The 21296-nt window shown below is 53.1% G+C and overlaps 1 protein-coding gene and 1 long non-coding RNA gene across 2 annotated transcripts in view; one reads left to right on the top strand and one right to left on the bottom strand.

Moving 5' to 3' along the window:
- Positions 1-9455: 9455 nt before the first annotated feature.
- Positions 9456-21296, top strand: part of Sema6c (sema domain, transmembrane domain (TM), and cytoplasmic domain, (semaphorin) 6C) — a gene marked incomplete in the record, with an annotated part of 13856 nt that continues 2015 nt past the window's right edge. The window contains 21 exon segments of the mRNA XM_013509907.1: positions 9456-9735; positions 11972-12039; positions 12802-12878; positions 13649-13823; positions 15366-15480; positions 15753-15816; positions 15965-16021; positions 16328-16426; positions 16648-16738; positions 16934-17053; positions 17231-17319; positions 17569-17786; positions 18053-18184; positions 18442-18594; positions 18803-18976; positions 19245-19391; positions 19649-19726; positions 19851-19906; positions 20085-20129; positions 20474-20566; positions 20876-21296. Of these exon segments, the coding sequence (XP_013365361.1) occupies positions 13703-13823; positions 15366-15480; positions 15753-15816; positions 15965-16021; positions 16328-16426; positions 16648-16738; positions 16934-17053; positions 17231-17319; positions 17569-17786; positions 18053-18184; positions 18442-18594; positions 18803-18976; positions 19245-19391; positions 19649-19726; positions 19851-19906; positions 20085-20129; positions 20474-20566; positions 20876-21296 (2273 nt within the window).
- Positions 14797-17224, bottom strand: LOC106147590. Its single transcript, XR_001232526.1, has 2 exons — positions 17110-17224; positions 14797-14965 (listed from the first exon to the last, which is right to left on the bottom strand). It is a non-coding gene; the product is annotated as an uncharacterized LOC106147590 (long non-coding RNA).

Genomic DNA, 21296 nt, shown 5'->3' with positions numbered 1-21296 from the left:
GTCGTGAGTTCGGTTCCCGGTACCGGAGAAAAACCAAAAAAAAAAAAAAAAGAATTGTGAGGGTAAAGAAGCTTAGATTAGTCCTGAGTGGTTAGAAGAGGTAGACTTGGAGTCATAGATTCAGCAATTTACAATGAGTGTTGCCAGTTCAAAGCCAGCCTGTGAAATATAGCCAAACTGTGTCACACACATGCACATACACATACACACCAAAAAAGAAGAGACAAAAGATTAAACTTTTTTTTTGAAACAGATCTTACTTGTACAGTTCAGACTGGCCTGGAATGCACAGCAATCCTCCTGCTTCAGCCTGGGATTACAGTGCTGGGATTAAAGGCATGTGTCACCGTGGCTGGCAGTTTAAATTGTTTAAAAGCCAGGGATTGGAAAGAAGTGATTCCCAGATGATAGGAACTGCATAAGCATGTACAGTGGGTAAACCCAATATGAGGCGCTTTCAGGAAGCAGTGATTTATTCTGTATATCTGGAGTATATATTCTTTCAGAGATAAGTGGAGAAAGAAAAAGTTAAGATAGTGACTGACATTTAAAGAAGTTACTCAAGAGTTCAGCCTTGCACCAGGCATGGTGGCACATGCCTAAAATCTCAGTCCCCGGATGTGGAGGCAGGAGGATTGCTACAAGTTAAAGGCCAGTTTAAACTACACTGTGAGACCCTGCCTCCAAAAAATAATTTAACAAACAAAAATAAACTAAGAGTTCAGAGCTTTTCTCTAGGCAGTGAGGAAACACTAAAAATGTTTGATCAGGGAAGTAAAATAATTAGCTCAGTGGGAATGTGTGAGATGCTTCAATAAATTTGTAGTTGGGGAGAGTACTGATAAAGTAACTGATGGATGGTACAGCTTGCCTCAGCACAGATTGAGGTCAGCTCTTTATTGTGATGCTGAGGATTCAGGGCCTTAGGCATGCCATGTGCTCTGCCATGAGCTACACCCCAGCCCGCAGATACAGTGATTCTATAAGAAAGCTCTAGAAGGGGACAGATTGAGAAGTTGCTTGGTCATGCAAAGTTGAGTACCCTGAGAGGCTCAGCATGCCTGACTCCCTTGGTTCTTTTCGGAAACAGTAGTTGGTCTTGTCTCCTTATTCCTGCCTCTCTCTTCCTCATTCCTGGGATCCAGACCCGATTCTAGCCCTGGGATCAACTTGGATTGGGAATGTTGACAACTGTTGTAAGGAGTTTGGTGACAAAAGGATGAAGAGAAATGGAAAGCTTAAAGGAATGGAGAGCATCTTGAGCAATGGACTATTTTTAGTTGAGGACCTTTGTAGGTGAAGAGTGGAGCCAGTGGAGAAGGAGGTTTAGCAAATGCAGAGAGTAAGGTAGTGGGGTAGATGGAAAAGAATGAGCTAAGCATTCTGGGAAAGGAAGTGAGAGGTAAGAAGAGAGCTGGCATTGTGGGGTTGTTGTGTGGATGATATGTAAATATTTCCTTTATTTTAAAATTTTCTTATTTATTTATTTTTGGTTTTTTGAGACAGGATTTTGCTGTGTAGCTCAGGCTGACCTCAAACTCCAGGCAATCCTCCTGCCTCAGCCTCCCCAGTGCTAGGATTATAGGCATGCGCCACCACATCCAGTTTAACTATCTCATTTAAATTTCATAGCACTTCATGAATTAAATATTCCTTTATCCTTTTTGATGATGAAAAAGTGGAAACTTAAACAGGTTAAATAACTTGTCCCCAAGTGACAGAGCTAGTAACTGGCAGCACGAGGACCTTGTGTGTTTCTCAAGCATATGTTTTTTCTGATAATTAACTCACAAGCTTATGAGTTAATAACTTAGCCTAACATGGCTGCATTCCACTTCTGAGTGCTCTATGAATACACTAATCATACACTGGGGACAATACTAGGTACCACTAGCAAAAGCACAGGAAAAGAAAAGTAAGAAATGCACAGGGGCTGGGAGGAAAGCTCAGTGGTAGAGTACTTGCTTAGCACTAATGAGGCCCTGGCTTTGGCTCTCAGCACTGTGAAAGACAGATGAAGATGGATGTGGGACAGAGAGAGGGAGAAATGTACAGTTTACTTGGAAAATAAGAACAAAGCCTGCCAACCATGGTAGTGCACGCCTGGAATCTCAGCACTCTGGAAGGCTGAGGCAAGAAAATGTCAAGTTCGAGCCCAGACTGGGCAATTTAGCAAGACGCTGTCTCAAAATAAAAATTCAGAAATGGGCTGGGAATGTAGCTCAGTGCAATGGCCTTGGGTTCAGTCTCAATAAATAAATAATTAAATAGGCAATGAAACTACAAGAAGATGCAAATACGGTGTTGATTCTGATCCCAGGAGTGCTCACTCTACCCACCCATTCACCTCTCCTGCTTCATCTGTCTTCTGTTACTTCTTGTGCTCTGCTCCAGCCTTGTTGACTTTCTCGTACGTTTGTTTTTGAGGCAGGGTTTCACGATGGAGGCTGGCCTTGAACTTACTACATAGCTCAGGCTGAGCTGAAACTCCCAGTGATCCTCCTGCCTCAGCCTCCTGAGTACTGGGATTACAGGCCTGCGCCACCGTGCCTGGCTCTCTTACTTCTTCAGTACTCACCAGGTTGGTGTCTCCCCCCACCTCCTGCCACTTTTTCCTATGTTCTGTAGACCTTCCCACTTCTTGTCTATCTGCCTGGAACTCACTTTCCATACATACCTTCTCCCATGCATTTCATCTGAAAACCCTGTCTTGTGAAGCTGCCCTGCACTCCATTAGCCCATGTTACGTGGCCCGCTAGAACCACACTCCTGCCCTGTGTGATGAGCACGTCGTTGTGATTTCAGTAACTACCTTCCCCTTGGACTGTAGATTGGATAGGGACAAAGGTTCTGCTTTACTGTACTCGGTAAACATTTTCTGAAAGTACAAATTCAAAACATATCCAACAAAAGATAAAGGAATGGGGGTGATGGTAACACAGTGATAGTCCCATGAAATGATGTTCATTTACTTATAAAGAAGGTTTTATTTTCTCTCTCTCTCTTTTTTTTTTTTTTTTTTTTTTGAGACAGGGTCTTGCTATGCAATTCAGGCTCACTTGTACCAGTTTGACCTCACTTTGTAGCCCAGGTTGGTCTTGAACTCACAAATCTCCCTGCCTCAGCCTCCTGAGTACTGGGATTACAGGTGTGCACCACCACATCCAGATCTTTTATTTTCTCTTAATCTATACCTATTTCTAGTAATCTCTTAGGTATGGACTGTGTTCTATTCTCAGTATTTTCATACTGTTACAACATTATTCTTTTCTTTTGAGTGCAAGAGGCCTGAAACCCAGGGCCTTGTGCATGCAAGGCAAATGCTCTGCCATCTGTGTTTCAAATGGAGATTATTCAGAAAAGTATTATTAATCTCCTGTAGATTAGATAGTGGTAAGAAGTCCATCCACAGCATATAATGACCACATTATATGAAAAAAGAAAGAAGTGCTTTTGACGTAAAACACTGGTAATGATGAGAATTAACACAGCAAGAAGAGAATAAGAACACAGAAAAGCAGACAACTGAAAATTGCAACATATTTGGCCGTGTCAAGCAGGAGTGAGCAGAATTAATCACAGATACCCTACTTGAGGTCCTTGCTGCTCCTGGATGATTAGGTTCAGAGTGCTGCCTCTGAGTAAGCAGAAAAATGGGTCAATGATGGTATCTTAAATATATGAAACTTTGGTTTCTTGGTTCTTTTTCTTTCTTTCTCTCTCTTTTTTTTTTTTTTCGAGACAGGGTCTCACTATGCAGTTCAGGCTGGTCTTCAACTCACTTTGTAGCCCAATGAACTGACAATGATCCTCCTGCCTCAGCCTTCTGAGTGCTGGGATTACAGGCATGTGCCACCACATCTGGCTATTTTTTGATTCTTTTTGAGACAGGGTTTCACTGTGTAGTTGAGGCTGGCCTCAAACCTGCTGCAATTCTCCTGCTTCCAGCCTCTCAGGCAGGCGCTGTGCCATGAGCTAAATCCCCAGCCACTTCCAGCCTCTCCAAATGCTGGGCTTACAGGCAAGTGCCACCTCACCTCACTGTGGAGCACTTCTGAGTTTACAAACCATCTGTAGGCAATATGTAGGAGGTACTATGTCTATCACATAGTACCACATAGATGACACATTCAGTTTTAGAGCGAAGTAGTTTATCCAAAGCCATGTTCTGGAGGTGAAGCTAGGTCTTAATTACTTCGAATCATCTTCTTACTACTATCTAATCTACAGGAGATTAATAATACCTTTCTGAATAATCTCCATTTAGAACAGAGATGGCAGAGCATTTGCCTTGCATGCACAAGGCCCTGGGTTTCAGGACTCTTGCACTCAAAAGAAAAGAATAATGTTGTAACAGAATGAAAATATTGAGAATAGAACACAGTCCACAATTTGATTTAGCTGAGGTTAGGTTTTTGTCGGTTTTGGGTGCTGAAATGTGAACCCAGGCCCTCCCACATTCTAACCCCACACTCCGCACCGAGCTGTTCCCTGTCCCGAGCTGGGCGCGTGGGGGACAGAGCTCTCTATCAGTTCCGGAGGACACTCCAACAGCCAGGCAAGACCGCCTGATCTAGCTGGAGATAGTTCCCAGCTTTTAATCTTTTTTTTTTTTCCTTTTAATCTTCAGTGAATTTATTTCTTTCTCTACTAACTGCCTGCCAGACATTATGACTAAGTGCTAAGGATAAAAAAATAAAAGACAAGCTTCCTGTCTTTAGACTACTAGAGGAACCCAAATGGAAGTATCCAATGAACAGTTGTTTACATGGGTGTACACTGATGGTGAGTAGCACAGAGTTATTGTAACTATTAGTGTGGATTAGCTATTTTTAATTAATTTATTATTATTATTATTATTATTTTTTTTTTTGGTCTTTTTGAGACAAAGTCTCGCTATACAGTTTAGGCTGGACTTGAGCTCACTTTGTAGCCCAGGGTGGTCTCAAACTTGCATTGATCTTCCTGCCTTAGCCTCCCAAGTACTGGGATTATAGGCGTGCACCACCATGCCTGGCCAATTAATGAATTAATGAATTAATTTTGAGACAGGGTCTCCCTATGGAGCCCAGGCTGTCCTCAAACTAACTATTATAGTCCAGGCCAACCTCAAGCTTCTGATTCTCCTGCCTCAGCCTCCAGAGTGCTGGGACTATAAACATACACGACAATACCCAGCTGGATTATTTTGACGGATGAGAATGTATACATTTAGAAAGAACCCTAGGGAACACACACACTACAGGGGTGGTCAGAGAAGGCCAAGAAAGGCATATTAATAGAAGTGAAGCCATTCATTCATGTTAAGAATTTATTAAACCCATAGTCTTTGTCAAGAGAAAGAAGAACCACGTGAGCCAAAAGAGGAGAGCATTTCAAGGAAAAGAGGTTAATAGGGTCAGATGCCACAAAGAGGACAAAAGGACAGACTGAAGAGCTGTTTAGTAGTGTGACTGGAGGTCACTGGTCAGTGGATTTATAAGGACAAACATGAAAAAGATTCAGAAGTGAATGTGAATCGTGAAAATAGCTAAGCAAGCATAGGTGACTCTAAAAGCTTGGCCATGAAAGGAAAAGAGAAATGAAGTGGTGACTACATACAAACGAGCATTAAGAAGTGAGCTTTTGTACTGAGCTACATCTATGGTCCCTTTTTAATTTTTTTTTTTAAAACAGGGTCTCACTACGTTCCATGCTGGCCTGGAGCTTGCTATGGAGCCCAGCTTGGCCTTGAACTCTAAATCTTCCTGCCTCAACCTTCCAAGAGCTAGGATTATAGAGATGTGCCACCATGCCTGGCTCAGAGTACAGATTTATTCAACTAACGTGCTAATAGTTAACACCTACTCTGTGCAGGCACTGTGCTGAGTGAAAAAAATACAGAGGTGAGCAGGACAGACACACAGCATAGAGCATACAGTACAATGGACAGATTTTCAGACCTCGTCCACCAGGATGAGAGAGATGAGACAATGCAGCTGAGTTCATCTGCAGGAGGCAAAAGTTGAAATTCTTACCTTATTGCTCTAATTTTCTGTAAAGATGGATGTAGGTTGTGCTGAGATGAGTAAAGAAGTGGTAGGGCAAGGAACTTGAGAGAAAAGGAGGCGATTTGAAGTGGCTACTGGTGGGGATTAGAGAGAGTGATTTTCCCAGTCTGGAGCTCCTGCATTTACAAAGACGCAGTGGGGCAGTGCGATTTTCTTCAGAACACCAGCAGGTAGGAAGAGATTTTGATTTGGTTTTGATTTGTCTTTTGAAATAACTTCCAGATTCATCCTTTTCTGGGGCTGGGGATTTAGCTCAGCAGCACAGTGCCTGCCTGGCAAGTGCAAGGTCGTGAGTTCAATTCCCGGTACCAGAAAAAAAAAAAAAAAAAAAAAAGATTCATCCTTTTCTTTCCAAACCTGTGCAGTGCTGGGGATCAAACCCAGGGGCTTGTTGCAGGCTAGGCAAGCACTGAATCACTGAGCTACACTCCTCTTTTTTTTTCTTGGTGGTAGTGGGGATTGAACCCAGGGCCTTTGCACTGAGCTACATTCCCAGCCCTTTTTTATTTATTTATTTATTTTAATTTTTAATTTTTTTTTATTTTAAAGAGTAAAAGAAGAACAACATAGCAATAGGGGGATTCACTGAATTACAGACAAAGTGGTAGGACATTACCAATGGTTGTTATTTTACCTATTGGTATCTTCAAGATAGCTTCTCAGGAAAACAAATAGACAAATCAACATGAGTTACAGACAAAAATGGCAGGAAATTATCAATGGTTGTTGTACTATATCTTGGTTTCTCCAAAGTGGTCTCTAGGGAAAACAAATTGAGCTATACATGAGTGATCAATCAAATAATCATTGACTATTCTCAATGGTTGTTGTTGAAAACACATAGTAACAAACATACATCCATTTATGAAATAGCACAGGAACAATACGAACATTAAAGAGTTATGGACAGATTGGTAGGAAATCATCAATGGCTGCTGCAATGCATGTTGGCATCCTCAAAGTGGTTTCTCAGATATGCAAGAAAAGATGTGCAAGCAAGATCCAACAAGTAGTTACAGCCCAAGGGTTGCAAAAAATAGTGGATAACCTCATCATGAGTGAATTCCCTCACTGAGGTGTGACGGCTGGAAGGAAGGCCAGGGCTGAAAAGAAGGACCAAGAGACCAGCACCAGTGTCTAGCAACGGGCTGTCCACTTTTTTCTCTGTAGTCATGATTTTGCGGGGCTCCTCCATGGAGACAATGGTCCTTCTCTATGAAGGTGGTTCTACAGAATCTCAATATTGGGCACCCATATAATCCATGAAGTCTCGGTGCAGACCTCTCCGGAGCTCCACTCGCTCCTCCACCGCAGCCTGTACAGTTAGGAGAAGAATGGCCTCCAGAGGGTCTCCCCGGGTATTGCACAAGGTCCTCCTGGTTTCCAGCTCTGGAATGGCTATTGCATCCCCAGTCAGCTCGACCTCTGAGTCATCGGGCGTTCCCAACTCTTTTTTAATTTTTATTTTGAGATACAGTGTAGCTAAATTGCTAAATTGCCCAGGCTAGGCACAAATTTGCAATCTCCCTGCCAAAGTTCTGGGATTGGGCTGGGTGTGGTGGCGCATGCCTGTAATCCCAGCACTCAGGAGGCTGAGGCAGGAGGATCATGGAGAGTTTGAGGCCAGCCTGGGCTACAAAGTGAGCTCAAGGCCAGCCTGAGAGGCATAGCAAGACCCTGTCTCAAAAAGACAAACAAACAAACAAAAAACAAAGTTCTGGGATTACAGACATGTGCCACTACACTGGCTCTGTTGCCTCTAAATGTTGATTATCTTTCTCCCAAAACTTCTTTTGAGCCCTCAAAACAACTCCTGGCTAATCCAGTGGTCCACTGTATTGCCTTGGACCCAAGACACTTCAGCAGTTAATCTTGTGTAGGTTTCTACCCTATTGTTTCTGATTCTGTTTATCTTACTGATTCACCTGGCCTTAAATCTCTCTCTCTCTCTGTGCCTTACTGGATGGCTGAGGGGTTTAGCCCAGTTGGTGATGCTACTGATTCCAGTCCACTTAAGACTGGTGCAGAAGACGGCTCTGATTCCAGTCCACTTAAGACTGGTGCAGAAATGGTAAACCTCTTGCCCTCCTTTCCCCTAGTTCAGAGACCAAAATGTGGGTGGAAGCTGGGCGTGGTGGTGCATACCTGTAATCCTAGCACTCGGGAGGCTGAGGCAGGAGGATCATTGCAAGTTCGAGACCAGCCTGGGCTACAAAGTGAGCTCAAGGCCAGCCTGAACTGCATAGGAAGACCCTGTCTCAAAAAAAGAAAAAAAAAAATGTGGGTGGAAGTACACACTCAGTAACACTCTCCGGGAATCCCAGCATCTCCCAGGCCACCTACTTTCCTGGGAATTTTGAGAATGTCTTTTGTCCCAACCCCACGCAGGGAAGAATTCAATACCAAGGTGGAAGCCAAGCATCGAGGTCTGCAGTAGCCTCCTTCTTCCTCCTTACTGACATTCTCAGAAGGGGCGGGAGCAGGCAGGAGCAGTCTAGCGGTTTGGAGGGAAGTCCAGGACCCTCAGGAGGGTCCTGAGCCACTAGTCCTGGGCCCCTGGGGCATACAGGATGAAGGCAGCTGTTCATGGTCTGTATCAGGTCTCTGGGTCCCGCTTTCGGTGGAGTCTCTGAACACATTAGTCTTGGTCTCCACAGTTCTCTTTTGGCGTCAGCCCCTCTCACCTGTCATCTTTCATCAGCCAACAGCCTGACTGTCGGCCGCCCAAGCTTCCTGGCTCCTTGGTCCCCGGCGTGGTGGGCCAAGCCCATCCTGCTTTGACGGTTGTAGTGGGCGAGGCAATGACAGGGAGAAGAAAAACCTCCTGTGGACAATTTCCTTTCCCAGGCCTCAAGCCCCTAGGTATGTGCAGGCCTCCTTCTCAGGGTCAGGATGAACTAAGAGGAGGCACGTGGGGAGAAATAAAGAGATAGAGGTAAAAATCATAGGGAGGAGAAACGCAGGGCTGGGGTGGATCGGAGCGAGGCACGGAAGGCTCCCTAGGGAACAGAGTCGCCAAAGCCATTAAAGGAAAGTGTGTGTGTCGGGGGTCTCGCAGGTTCTGACAGCCCAGCCCAGCCCAGCCCGGCCCCCGGGTTTCCTGTCTTTTTTCAGCTTCTCTTGCGTCCTCTCTTGCGACATTTGTCCTTTGGGCCTCCCCCTGCTAGCTTGTCTCTGTTTCTGTGTGCGCGTCTTCCTCTGTTCTGGTTTCTCCGACTGTCCGTGGGTCTCGCTATCTCACGCGGGTCTCTAGTCTCCAGCTCACCCACCCGCCCGGCTCTCAGGGTGGACGCTACTCCTGGCGCCCCGCCCCAGAGCAGCGCTATAGGTAGAGAAGCGGCGAGGAGGCGGGGTCTAGAAGCTCTCTAAAGATCCTATTGGTTTTAGCGAGCAGGGGCGGGTCGGAGGCGGGTCCGGCCGGAGGCAGGCGGGGCGGCTGGGGCCGAGCCCAGAGCTCCGGGCGGTCGCATTGTTTTCCTCCGCGGAGCCACGGCGGAGTGGGGGCTGCGACCCAGACCCAGAGCTCTCGAGAGACAACGCCCCAGAGCCCAGATCCAAGGACTCTCCAATCGGGACGCGCATCGCGTCTCGCCGGAGCCCCAACCCCGGAGTGCGAACTCTGCGTGACGTGGGGCTCCGGCCGCCCGCCGCTCTCTGGATCCCACCGACCAGGCTCGCCCAGCAAGTACTGTCCCTCGGGGGCGGGGACGACGGTCGGGAGGGCGTAGGGAACCTGGGGTGCGGCGGGCAGGGCTCCGCGAGTTGGGGCGCGCGGGAGGCGGGGACCGTGGCCGAGCTCCGTCGCCGCCCTGGTGGGCGCAGGGTCTCCGCGCCTCCGCGGACTGATCCCTCTCCGGTCGTGTCTAGTTGGATTGCGGAGCATGGAAGGGAATATTTTGGGGTGCGGCGCGCACTGTGCAGGGGGTGGAAAACCTGGCCGCTGGCTTTCCTCACAGGGAAACTAAGGTTCCGAGACTCAGGGGGGCGGCCCCTCACGATGCCCCTGCGGGATGGGAAGGGGCCGCTTCGTTCGCACTTTGGATGAGGGCTGCACCGTGGTCCCTGTGCAGGCAGGAGCCCCAGCACCCTGGGGGGTTGGCCTGAGCAGAGCCGGGGAGAAACCTCGGCCCCAGCGCCCTCCTCTCAACCCTCTCGGCTCCTGGCTTTGTTAGTCCTGTCTCGGAGGAGCAGAGCCGCGAAGCGGCTGCGTCCCCGCTCGAAGACCCCGCTCCGCCTGGCCCGGGCCCGCCCTCCTGGTTCCCAGCCCTGGCCCGGTTTCCCGGCCCGGAGACCGCCCCGCCTCCCGGCCCGCTCCGGCCCGCTTGGGCTGCGCCTGCGGCCCCTCCAGCCCCTCCTCCCGCTAACGTGGCTCTGGGACCCGGTCCCGGCCCCGACTCCGCTGCCCGCCCCCCTCGGATCCCCGATCCAGCCCTGGCCCGGGCCCACCTCCCGCGAAGCCCTAGACACCTGAGTTCCCTCGGCCGGGCCCGGTGGGTGCAGGGAAGGTGCGGAGCCTGGCGGAGGACGAAGGGTGGGGAAAGGTCTCCGACAGGCGAGCCACCGCGCCAGTAGGCTTCTTGCACACCCCCGCACCCCCTGAGGAAGGGGACAGGGCAGGCGACTAGCCTGATGGCTTCCTGCTATTGTCCCCAGCCCGGTCCCCCCTTTCCCATCCCTTCCCCAGCGCTGCTAGGTTATGGCTGTGACCTCGGGCACTCCCCAGAGGTAGCTGCCTGGCCAGGAGGAGAAAGAATGGCTGTTTCCTCTTCCCAGAAAGGGGGAGTCTGCCAGATCTCCCCGGTATTCCTGCGGGTCACCCTGAGCCCCTCCCCAGGTCAGGGATGGGTAGGAGCCTCCCAGATGTTGCTCCCTGAAACAGCTATGAGGGCCCCCCAAAGATGCGTCACAATGAGGCTAGGGGGCCAAGGCAGAGGCCAACCAAATGCTTTCAGGAGCTGGACCGACCCTGCCTGTGTGTGCGTGGGGGGCCAGGGTGAAGAGGTGAGGGAGGAGGCAGGACCTGTTCTGGGGGAAGAAGGAAGGAGCTGGGGTGCCTGCTATCAAAGCATTTTGCCTGGAAATGAAGAGCATACAAATGAGATGCAAATGAGTCTCCATTGTCCCTAGCTAGGAAGCTTTTGCTAAGACGGCTGTGGGATTCTGAAGGTTTTGACAGGAGTGGTGCTCATGTCCCACAGTGGCTCCTTCCCCCAAGTTTGGCCCTGCAGTTCCAGGAGTTTGTGACTAGGGCCCAACCTCTGCCCTCCTATCTTGAAGCCTGAAGGCACCCCCCCACACACACACAGCTTTGTAACCACACTACATGTTCCCTTTCCCACTTTCCAAGACAGCATCACCTCTACACTGTGTTCAGCTTCTCTTGTATTTGCATCCTTAACACCCCATCCTGTATTGGGGATTGAGGCCAGGGGTGCTCTCCCACTGACTGACATACCCAAACCATTTTTATATTTTGAGAAAGGGTCTCACTAGGCTATGCTTAGGGGCACAAGCTGAGGCAGGAGGATCACCATGAGTTTGGGGCCAGCCAAGGCTATATAGTGAGTTCAAGATCAAGGGGGCTAGGGATTTAGCTCAGCGGCACAGCACCTGCCTGGCAAGCGTGAGGTCATGAGTTTGATTCCTGGTTCCGGAAAGAAACCCCCGTCCCCGCAAAAAAAAAGATCAGCCGGAACCACATAGCCGAAACCCTGTCTCAAAAAACAAAACAACAAAATTAAGTTGCCAAAAGAAAAAAGGAAAGTTGCCCAGGCTGGCCTGGAATTTGTGATTCTCCTGCCTCAGCCTCCCTGGGGCCATAGGTGTTTGTGACCACAAGTAACTTCACATTTACTTCTAAGGGAGGTGGTAAGGGAGGTGTAACTCAGCCTCTTCCCTCCTTTCGTCCCTTCTTCCATCAGGTCAGAGGTGTCTTACCCCCTCTGAGGTCTCCTGTCCCCCTCAGTCCCCACAGGAGCCAACACCCCAGGTAAGGAAAGCCCAGAATGGAAGCCAGCAGAGTCACAGTCATGAAGCAAGAAGAGGGTCCACTGTTCTTCCCACTTATTAGAGACCAGAGTTGTTTCCAGGCTGAAGAAACCAGTTGCCCAAGGCAACTGGTGGGAGGGGGAGGCAGGGGAGCATGGAGACAAGCTGTGTCCCTTTCTCTTCCCCTGGGGGCACCAGCATCCAGGAACATCCTATGGGGGAGGGAGGGAAGGAGGCTTGGCCTGTGGATGCCAGAGGGTCGTTAGCTGGCAGGCTGCTCTGCCCCTGGGGAAGGGGGGTCATCATTAGGTGTTCCTACCCTTTCCCTTCCTTCAGCTCTCTGGGGCCCCCACCTGACGTCAGCCTCCACCAGTGACGCTAGACTGGGGGTGAGGGGACACTTGGGTCCTGGCTTCAAGTGTGGAAAGATTGGGAGGATGGAAGGGGCTGGGCCTGGAAGCCCGGGAATTCTTCTTTAGGGGACTTGCTGGGATGGGCAACTGAGGATTACTGTGACCTGTTCCGGAACAATTCCTACCCTCCCTGCCCTGATTTCCGGAGCCTTCTCCGTCCCTCACTTCAGTTTCAGGGGAAGGCAGGAGGCTGGCTCAAACCTCCCTCTGTGGGACTCCAGGGTCAGCGGGCTGGGGAGGCTGATGGGGTGGAATGAGACTTGTCTCACTGTCCCTTCCACCATATCCATCTTTTCCTGGACTTTGGGCTACAATTGCTTGTCACTGAATTATTTATATTTCAATTTCAGAGGCAGCCCGATGAGGGAAAGAGGGGCACGTTCAGCCATTTCACCTCACCAGTCCTCTCCTTGGCCTCTCTTAGCGGGTGGGTCGGCCCTTCCCCATTAAGTACATGCCCTGGTTCTTAGAAGCCAGGGAGGGAACAGGGGGCTAGAGAGGCTGGGAGGGGGACAGTGGTCGTGGAGACAGCTGCAGCCAGAGCTAAATTTAGCCTCTGATCTGGCTTTGATGCAGATTCATTTTTGGCTAAGACAGCCCCCCCAGCCCCTCCCTGCCCAGCATCTTCCCTAGCAGTGGGAGGGGCCCCTGAAGCTGAGCTAAGACCAGAACAGTGACCCCTGGGCCGTCGGCCCCCTGCTCTGTTCTTTCTCACTCTCAGAGAGGCTTGGCTCCATAGTGGCCTCTGCCTGGCCTGGGGGCACTTGGGGGTCTGTCAGGGGTGGGGCGACTTGGTCCTCTCTTCCTCCTCCTGGTGCCAAGGAGTCACTATTTATAATGTTAAGGCTTCAGGGTCTAATTATAGCCGAGAAGGGGTGAGCACAAGGGGTGGAGGCAGGAGGTGTCACCTACCTAATGTCCCAGACTGGTGGGAGAGGACAGGCTGAGTGAGAAGGCTGGGTGGGGGAGCGGCTTGTCCTGCCCTTACCTGGGGTCACTTTGGCTGGTGGCTTCACATCAGCCAGTTTGGGCCAGTTGGAGAGGGATCAGCCTTGAGTGACAGTGACAGCTGCTGGGACTGGGGCAGTACGCAGAGAGGGTTCTTTCCCTTATCCCTCGGGTCTTTTGGGGATACTTCTGGAGAGGAGCTGCCTTCCCTTGGTCCCTTCCCCCACTTTTCTCTGTCTCCCCTTCCAGGGCCGGCATATGGGTGAGGGGGCAGCCCCTGGGGCCTGAGCTGCCCGGCACAGGATGCCCCGAGGCCCTCCCTTTATGCCCTTGCTGCTGCTGCTGCTGCTGCTGCTCTCACTTCCCCATAGCCAGGCTGCCTTCCCCCAGGACCCCCTCCCCCTCTTCACCTCTGACCTGCAAGGTGAGTCTTACCCCTGCATGGGAGGTAAGGTGCAGGGAGCTCCTGGGCCCCCTTTATTTTTGAGGCAGGGTCTTCTATGTAGTCCAAGTTGGCCCCAAACTCAGGGCAATGTGCCTACGTCAGCCTTCTGTCTCCATTCTTTCCCATGCCTGGGACTGGTTTTTCACTCAGTGTTGCTTGGTGGTTAAAAACATGAACTCTTAGGCCAAATCTTAGCAGGGTGGAGGCAGAAGGATGCACCACAAGGTCAAGGCCAGCCTGGGCTACCTAGTGAGTTCACGGCCAGCCTGATATCTACGCAGTGAGACCATATCTCAAAAAAAAACAGCAGGGTTTTTTGTTTTTCTCTTTTGGTACAGCAAATTGAACCTGGGACCTTTGCACTGAGCTACATTCTCAGCCTTTTTAGAAAATTTTCTTGGACTGGATTTAAATTGCTTGGGCTGGCGAGAACTTGTGACCCTCCAGCCCTAGGCCCCCAGGGTGCTGGGTTACAGGCTGCACCACCATGCCTGGGTTTTAGCAGTTATGTGACCTTGGTTAAAGTTATCTAATATTTCTTAGCCTCAGTCTCCTCATCTGAAAAATGAAGATAATAATATTCTCCCTCATGGAGTCATTTAAGGATTAAATGAGGTAATACATATAAAGTGCTGAGGACACTGTCTGGCACAAAGTAAATGCTTTATATTTGTGTATTCTTCTTAGTTACAAAGTGAAGAAGGCCTTGGGCCAGTTCCGTGGTCCCCAACAACTCTTACTTCCCCATCACCCGTTTGTACTGCCATCCTCAAAACTCCCACCATGACAGAAACTGTAAACCCCCCTTGTTTGGAAGCACGTTATCTATTTTGCAGGTCCCTGTTATGTATGTAGGAAGTGGAGGCATTTGAAGGGTGGAGGAACTGCAGTTGGGTTATTGGGAGAGATTGTTGGGGGACTGATAAGAATAGAGAACATTCTGTGCGCCTGCCACAGTTCTAAGCCCTTTATGAATGTTGATGCATCTCCCTGAGCCCTGAGCGCTCTTTGAACACTGGGGACTGAGGTTCCTGAGACCGAGCCAGGTGGATCCTGAAGTTGGTCAGAAAAGGCAGAAGCCTCGGAGGGCGGCGGGCGGCAGTGGCTGTGAGGCTGGGGGGCTGTGGAGAAGCAGAGTAAGGGCTCCAGATGGGCCAGTGTACAAGCCAGGCGCAAAGGCAGTTCCAGGAAGGGACTGAGCTCAGCTCCTGAGTCCCACAGAGCTGGATGTAAACCCTCGTGTCCCCCACTTCAAGCTAATGCAGGCGCCTCCTGCCTCAGGCGCCGGTCTGTAAAGCCAACCTCATAAGGTTAATGTGAAAGGAAATGGTGCGTCGAAAGCGCTAACAGCGCTTGGCAGGGATAAAGTGCTCTGCGTGCCTGGTATTACTTTTATTAATAGCTTGCCCCCTCTTGCCTCCCATCTCCACCCTGGCCATGGCTGAGTATTCCCCTAGTTGGGGTGTGGGGCCCCGCATGGTACCCTGGGCCCTCAGCACCGCCTCGCTCTCTGCTCTCCAGGTTCTTCCCCCTTATCCTGGTTCCGGGGGCTGGAGGAAGATGCTGTGGTTGCAGAACTGGGGCTAGACTTCCAGAGATTCCTGACCTTGAACCGGACCTTGCTAGTGGCTGCCCGGTAAACTGGGCAGACGGGACAGACATGCATGCTCCCGGGAAGACATGGGACCCGCATGGCCACTGCAGCATCCTGCAGGGGACACGTGCAGGTGCACAAGCCATGGGACATGGATGTGCAGGGACCTAGGTCCCAAACACCAAGGCATGGAGTCAGGGGAAGGCAGGGGCCGGAGGGCTGTGCCAGCTGTCCCTGCACAGGTGGCCAGGGGGAGGTGGGTGCTGACTGGGTGCCTCGGCTCAGCTCTGACCCCCGCTTCCCTGCCCTTTCAGCGACCACATCTTCTTCTTTGATCTTCAGGCCCAAGAAGAAGGGGAAGGGCTGGTGCCCAGCAAGGTGAGGCTGTCTAGGAGGAGGTGCAGCCGGAGATGAGGCTGGGAGGGAGCTGAGGGATTGAGTGGGTGAGAAGAAGGGCCAGAAAAAAGCACAATGTGAGGTAGGCCCAGGGTGCCTCATGAGTTCCCTCTTTCGCTCCTCCCTCCAGTATCTGACATGGAGGAGCCAAGGGGTGGAGAACTGCGCTGTACGGGGAAAGCAGACGGTGAGGCGTGAAAGGAGACATCTGGAGGGGTGGGGAGGGAGGTTCCCTGCCTGTAGCCTCTGCCCAAGTGGTCTCCCGCCATGGCCAGCGTCCTGCCCACTTTTCCACCCCAGGCCAGGAGAACACTGGGGAGGAGAATTCATGCTTTTTGGTTACCCACCTCACAAAAAGGCTCAGAGAGGCCAAAGGACTTGTCCGAGGCCACCTGGATAGCCACCAGCTTAGTGGGGACTCTACCTGATATTGCTCAAAGGCAGCCGCTTACTCCCTTTGACCCGTCCCTGGCTTGAACTTCGGGTTCTCTAGGAGTGCTACAACTACATTCGTGTCCTCGTTCTCCGGGACTCCCAGACGCTCCTCGCTTGTGGAACAAACTCATTCAACCCCAAGTGCCGCAGCTACGGGGTACGAAGGAGAGGGTAGAGGGCAGGCCGGGGTTGGGAGCAGAACCCAAGATGGGCGGCAGTTTGATAGGAAGGGACTGGAACTGGGTTTGGGAAATGGGATTGCTTAGAATGGAAGGTCCCAGAGGGCTTGGGGAAGACACAAGGGGACACGTGGGAGTGAGCCACGGAGCCAGCACCCACAACCCCAAGTGTTCCAGGAACTGCTCCCTCTGCCCCCAGATAACTTCACTGCAGCAGGAGAGTAAGGAGATGGATGGGCGGGCTCGATGCCCCTTTGATGCCACCCAGTCCAATGTGGCCATCTTTGCAGGTGTGTACCTGGGCATGGAAAAGCAGGCATAAGGCTGGAGGGGGTGCCCACCACAGCTTCTCTCCCAGCTTGGTCCCACTCTGTCCCTGAATGGAGGGTGAAGGAGGAGCCGGGGCCAGGCCTAGGTAGGGGCTCTGGCAGCCCAACAGGAGGCAGGAGAGGACCCTGATGGCGTCCCCGACCCCATCCCTGCAGAGGGCAGTCTGTACTCAGCCACAAACACAGATTTCCAGGCCAGCGATCCTGTCGTTTACAGAAGCCTTGGGCCTCTGCCCCTGCTCCGCACTGCCAAGCACGACTCCAAGTGGCTCCGAGGTCAGTGGGCCTGGGGGTGGGAGGCTGTTCTTGGGGAGCAGGGGAAGAGGACCAACCTGGGGGGCAGACAGGTGGCATGGTGGTGTGCATGGAAGCAGCAGGGAGGTGCGGTGTAGAGCAGGAGCTTCTGAGGGAGGGTGGACTCTTCCATACGCTTTTCCACTGCTCCCACCTCAGAGCCACACTTTGTCCATGCCTTGGAGCACGGAGACCATATTTACTTCTTCTTCCGAGAAGTCTCTGTGGAGGATGCCCGGCTGGGGAGGGTAAGAAAGCAGGCACCAGGGCCCTGAATGCTCATCTTTATAACACAGCGCCTGGACTATGGGCCTCCAACCTTGAATGACCCCCAGCTCTTGGCTCCCATGTGTGCCTGTGACCCTCATCCTGACCCCGTGACCCCCGCCATACCCTTCCTTTGCTGTGACCTTATCCCCGGTCTCTGGTGCTCAGAAGCCACCCTGCTCCTCTGGGCCAGCTGACCTGGCGGCGCTTTTCCTCCCCTCACCCTCCAGGTGCAGTTCTCCCGCGTGGCCCGTGTGTGCAAACGTGACATGGGCGGCTCAAACCGGGCCCTGGATGGCCAATGGACATCCTTCCTGAAGCTCCGGCTCAACTGCTCTGTCCCTGGGGACTCGACCTTTTATTTTGACGTCTTACAGGCCTTGACTGGGCCCGTGAGCCTGCATGGTCGCTCTGCTCTCTTTGGGGTCTTCACCACCCAGACCAATAGGTTGGTACCAGGCTAACTACATGACCTCACCTGTCCCCGGCCCCTCCAGCATCCAGCACCCCTCTCAAAGCCTGCCGATGCAGGCGGTGAGGGAAGTGTTAAGCAGAGCCTGTTTGCTGTCCTCCCCACCTTTCTTCCTCCTAGCATGGCACCCAGTGGCTGTCCCAGCCTAACACGGTGCATGAAGGGCAGCTGCTGCTTCTTACCTGGCAGGAGCTGCGCAGCCCCTTTCAACGCCTCTCCTGCATCTTTTCTGGCTCCCCCAGCATCCCCGGCTCTGCAGTCTGCGCCTTCTACCTGGATGATATTGAGCGTGGGTTTGAGGGCAAGTTCAAGGAGCAGAGGAGTCTGGATGGGGCCTGGACCCCTGTGTCTGAGGACAGGGTCCCCTCACCCAGGTACCCAGGATGGGGGAGGCTTCTGTGGGGGCAGAAGGAAACGCTACCTGATCGCAGGATGGGACTTCTAAGGAAGGCCAGGCCCGGGGAGAGGCCGGCAGGGGAGCGGGCAGCTGCATCAGGGATGGGAAGCAGGGCTGCAGGTGTCTGTTGGATGGGGCAGGAGCTGCCAGCCGTGTTTTTGAGCAGTGGAGGGACATAGCTTAACTAGGCCTGGGTTCCCTGCCCTCAGGCTACCCCTTCCATGTCCCTGGCAGGCCCGGATCCTGTGCAGGTGTGGGTGGAGCCGCCTCATTCTCCTCTTCAAAAGACCTTCCTGATGACGTCCTGACCTTCATCAAGGTTCACCCACTGCTGGACCCTGCAGTGCCCCCTGCCATCCATCAGCCGCTCCTCACTCTTACAAGCAGGTACTCCTGGGCACCCCTTCCATCCTCAGCCACTGTCCTCTCTCGGACCTCATGAGGCAAACCAGATCAGGGGAGGGGGAAGTCACGAAAGTAGAAGGCAGAGTGCTAAGGGAACGCTGGGTTGGGGAGGGCACAGGATCCCTGGGTACCCCTTGAACACTCAGGCTTCCACTAGACAGGCTGCCCTGACCTGAGGCCTACGTTCCAGGGCTCTCCTGACGCAGGTGGCTGTAGATGGCATGGCTGGTCCCCACAGTAACACCACTGTCCTGTTCCTGGGCTCGGACGACGGCGTAGTGCTGAAGGTGCTGCCTCCAGCGGGGCGTCCTGGAAGACCTGATCCCATCCTCTTGGAAGAGATTGACGCCTACAGCCCCTCTCGGTAAGGGGACAGGTTCTCTGTGGGACAGCGGGATGGGTGGGGACAGATGGGGATGTAGGAATGGGTTGGAAATGTCACTGCTGGCTTCAGTGGGGCACGAGTGGCTTGGTAGAGAAAGGGCTTGGTGATCAGACTAGCACTGTGAGGCAGGGCAGTGCCAAGGGTGTGCCCCGAGGCTTACGCACCTCCCCGCCTTGTGCTCGGCAGCTCTCCCAGGAGAAAGGGTAGCTTCGCTTGCCTCCTTTGACACCTTCGAGTCTCACCCTAGGTGCAGTGGGAAGCATGCAGCCCAAACAGCAAGACGCATCATAGGGCTGGAGCTCGACGCTGAGGGTCACAGGCTCTTTGTGGCTTTTTCCGGCTGTATCATCTCCCTCCCTGTCAGCCGCTGTGCTCGGCATGGGGCCTGTCAGAGGTGAGAGGTGCCTGAGGCCAGGACTGCCTGGGTGAATGCCCTGGCCAGCAGGAGCGCAGAAAGGTCCATCAGTCTTGGGGCTGGCAGGGACATGGAGGGGACAGTTCTGAAGGGAGGTACAACCAGGACCTGGAGCAGAGGTGGGGATCGGAGAATGGGATTATAGTGCTGGGAGCCTCCTGTAAGCCAGGGTGACAGGAGAAGAGAGAGCGGAATGGGCTGTGGGTCCCAGTCTCATATGACTCAGTTTCCCCTAGGAGTTGTCTGGCTTCTCAGGACCCATACTGTGGATGGCATAGCTCCAGAGGCTGTGTGGATGTCTGGGGGCCTGAAGGGTAAGTGTGCCCCTGGGTTACCTGAGGATGCTGTTTCACATTGCTATGAAAGGAAGCCAAGGGGCAGGGTGGGGCATGGGGTCAGGATGCAGCGCTGCAGCCAGCCACCTCCTTTTCTTCCCAGGACTGATATAGATCAGGCTGGAAATCAGGAACCCATGGAGCATGGTGACTGCCAAGGTAAAGGGAAGGGGCCGCTGCAGCCACAGCAGGGGCTGCACGTGGCTCTGATGGCCACAGACAGCATCTGGGGTGTGTGAGCTTTTGTTTTCCTCCCTTCTGCGGTACAGTGGATTCCCTCAGTTCTTCAGGTAGCCTCCCGCTCCGCCGCTTCACCCTGTCTCTCTCTGCTTCACAGATGGAGCAACTGGGAGTCAGTCTGGGCCTGGGGACTCCGCTTACGGTGAGTCCTCTTGTCCCAGCTTCAGCTTCCCTTGCTTACTAGCCCACACCCCCAAGTCTGTGCCCCACGGCAGCATCGGACCAGCACCCTGGACACCCTGAGTCTCAAGCAAGCGTCAGCATCCTCCAGATCCCCAGCATCTAGCTCAGTGCCTGGCACACAGTAGGGTGTGCAATAGTTTTTGCACGAATAAATGAAATGTCCCCGGTGAGCCCTTCCCCATGCCCAGAGAAGAGCAGACGCTGGAGTTCAAAACTCTTGGGTTCCAAAGCTCCGGGGACACTGGGCGGGAGTTTGGTGGAGAGCAGGAGCCTCACGGGCTCTGACCTGGTCTCTGTCACCAGTGCTTCTGGGTCCTGGCCCTTCCCCAGAGGCCCCCAGTCCCCCCAGTGATGCCTCGGGGCCCCAGTCTTCCACTCTTGGAGCTCACACTCAGGGTAAGGGGGCTGCTGGGAGGGGCAGGAGTGACGTGTGTGGCTGCCGACCTGAGCATTCCGCGCCCAGCTCCGGCTGGTGTTTGGTGCTCACTAATGCCTGTTTGGAGCCTCCCTTCCCCCAGCCGGGCACTGCAGCCCGGGTCCTCTTGCACGGGCAGTTTAGCGATTGCTCTTAGCATGGCTGCAGGGCCCAGACGCTCTGGCCTGTGTGTGAGGGTAGTGTTGGGCTGTTTGGAGGCGTCAAGGGAGGTGGACGCCGAGGAAGGAAGCCCAGAGCCCCGGCTGAGCGCCTGCTCCCCTCGGTGGCAGGCGTGCGCCGGGACCTCCCCGCGGCCTCGCCCTCGCACTCCGTCCCCGTCCCGCTCCTCCTGGCCAGCGTGGCCGCAGCCTTCGCCCTGGGCGCCTCCATCTCTGGCCTCCTGGTGTCCTGTGCTTGTCGCCGCGCCCACCGACGAGGGAGAAAGGACATCGAGACCGCGGGGCTCCCGCGCCCTCTCTCCCTCCGCAGCCTGGCGCGGCTGCACGGGGCAGGCGCGGAGCCCCCTCCGCCAGCCAAGGACGGAGACGCCGCGCAGACCCCGCAGCTCTACAGCCCCTTCCTGCCCCCGCCCGACGGCGGGGCCCCGCCCGAGCTGGCCTGCCTGCCCACGCCGGAGTCCACGCCCGAGCTGCCGGTCAAGCACCTCCGCGCGCCCGCGGCGCCCTGGGAGTGGAACCAGAACGGGAACAA

The sequence above is a fragment of the Chinchilla lanigera genome, unplaced genomic scaffold (assembly GCF_000276665.1).
Source record: "Chinchilla lanigera isolate Chin_1 unplaced genomic scaffold, ChiLan1.0 scaffold00187, whole genome shotgun sequence".
Lineage (NCBI taxonomy): Eukaryota > Metazoa > Chordata > Mammalia > Rodentia > Chinchillidae > Chinchilla > Chinchilla lanigera.
Note: the sequence above shows the minus strand (reverse complement) of the source record. Positions and strands in the feature narration are given on the sequence as shown.